Below are 1,262 nucleotides of genomic sequence, written 5' to 3'. Positions count from 1 at the left end.
GCGATGGAACAAGAAAGGACAGGGGAGCAGACATGACAAGTCAAAGTCCACATGTTACAGCTGTGGCAAAACAGGTCACTTTGCAAGGGACTGCCATATAAAGAACAAGGTTGTTCGGCAGTTGAATATGATAACCTGCAGTGACAACGAAGAGGCCGACGATGAGTGGGAAATCCTCACCGACAACATGGGACGCCTGTTAGAGGACCCCGACTCCGACTCTGAGGGAGATTATATCGGATCACCCAGTGGCACTGTTATGACTCAAGGGCAGGACCCAGGAGCATACGGTCGCACACCAACACCACATCCCAGGATAGTGGTGGAACACGCAGACAGTCCGTCGGAATGCAACAAGGTGACACTACCAGAAAGAGAGGAGTCACGACGCAAGGAGCATATGGACCGACTGTGGCCTCGTCAAGGGAGAAGCAAGAACAGCAGATGCAACCTGCCTGATAACCCTGAAGCTATGCAGCGCCTAGCCAAGAGCACACTGCACCAAAGCATGGGTACACAGGCTGAGGGAACCAGTGAGGTTAACCTCAAGGAAGCATGCGAGCAAGCGCTGTTTGCAGTCAACAATCTACTCAAGACCGAGAGCGAGTGGCATGACGAGTGGTTTCAAGAATGGGCACACAACAACCATGCGACTCGTGAGCACCTAGAACAAGTTGCCCGCAACCAGAGAGGACTCAATGAGCCTGACTTTGATCGACAACCTATTAGGCTCCCAAGCCCTCGCCCACACTATGACCTGGACCACCGGAATCCTCACCACAAAAGGATAGACTGGACCTACTGTGCATACAACGCTTGTATGATACATTACCAGGAGAAGGTTGATGCGGGATGGTTTCCTTCACCACGCACCACCTGTCTACAGCCTTGGTACAAGTGCACCAACGATATATGCGAGATACACCTGATTGACAAACGGTCTAAACTCCACTTTCCGGGTACTGAGGACCCGCAAGCGGGAGTACAGATGCAGCTAGTTGTCAACGGATCATGCTTCAACCCACGATGGCAGAACTGCCTGAATCCCGCCTGTGAAGCTCACCGAGCAAGCAAGGACCAGAATGGATTTGACAATGAGGAGACTTTTTTAGGCCAGCGCCCACAGCCTCCAGAACGCAGTTCCTTAATGTGCTGGGCACCGACTCACTAATTAAGATACCCGTTAGTATCAACGGAAGGCGATTCACGGCAATGATAGACTCTGGAGCTGAAGGAAGCTTCATATCACGCAAGGCAGCCAA

The 1,262-nt window shown here is 51.9% G+C and overlaps 1 protein-coding gene across 1 annotated transcript; it reads left to right on the top strand.

Moving 5' to 3' along the window:
- Positions 1–757: 757 nt before the first annotated feature.
- BU25DRAFT_299871 (uncharacterized protein) lies at positions 758–1,000 on the top strand (the record flags this gene model as incomplete). Its single annotated transcript, XM_033701967.1, has 1 exon — positions 758–1,000. A coding segment is annotated over one exon (243 nt), but the record flags the coding sequence as incomplete, so codon positions are not given.
- Between the last annotated feature and the right edge of the window lie 262 nt (positions 1,001–1,262).

This window comes from Macroventuria anomochaeta (genome assembly GCF_010093625.1).
Source record: "Macroventuria anomochaeta strain CBS 525.71 unplaced genomic scaffold BU25scaffold_32, whole genome shotgun sequence".
Taxonomy (NCBI): domain Eukaryota; kingdom Fungi; phylum Ascomycota; class Dothideomycetes; order Pleosporales; family Didymellaceae; genus Macroventuria; species Macroventuria anomochaeta.
This window is presented reverse-complemented; position numbering and strand designations above follow the sequence as displayed.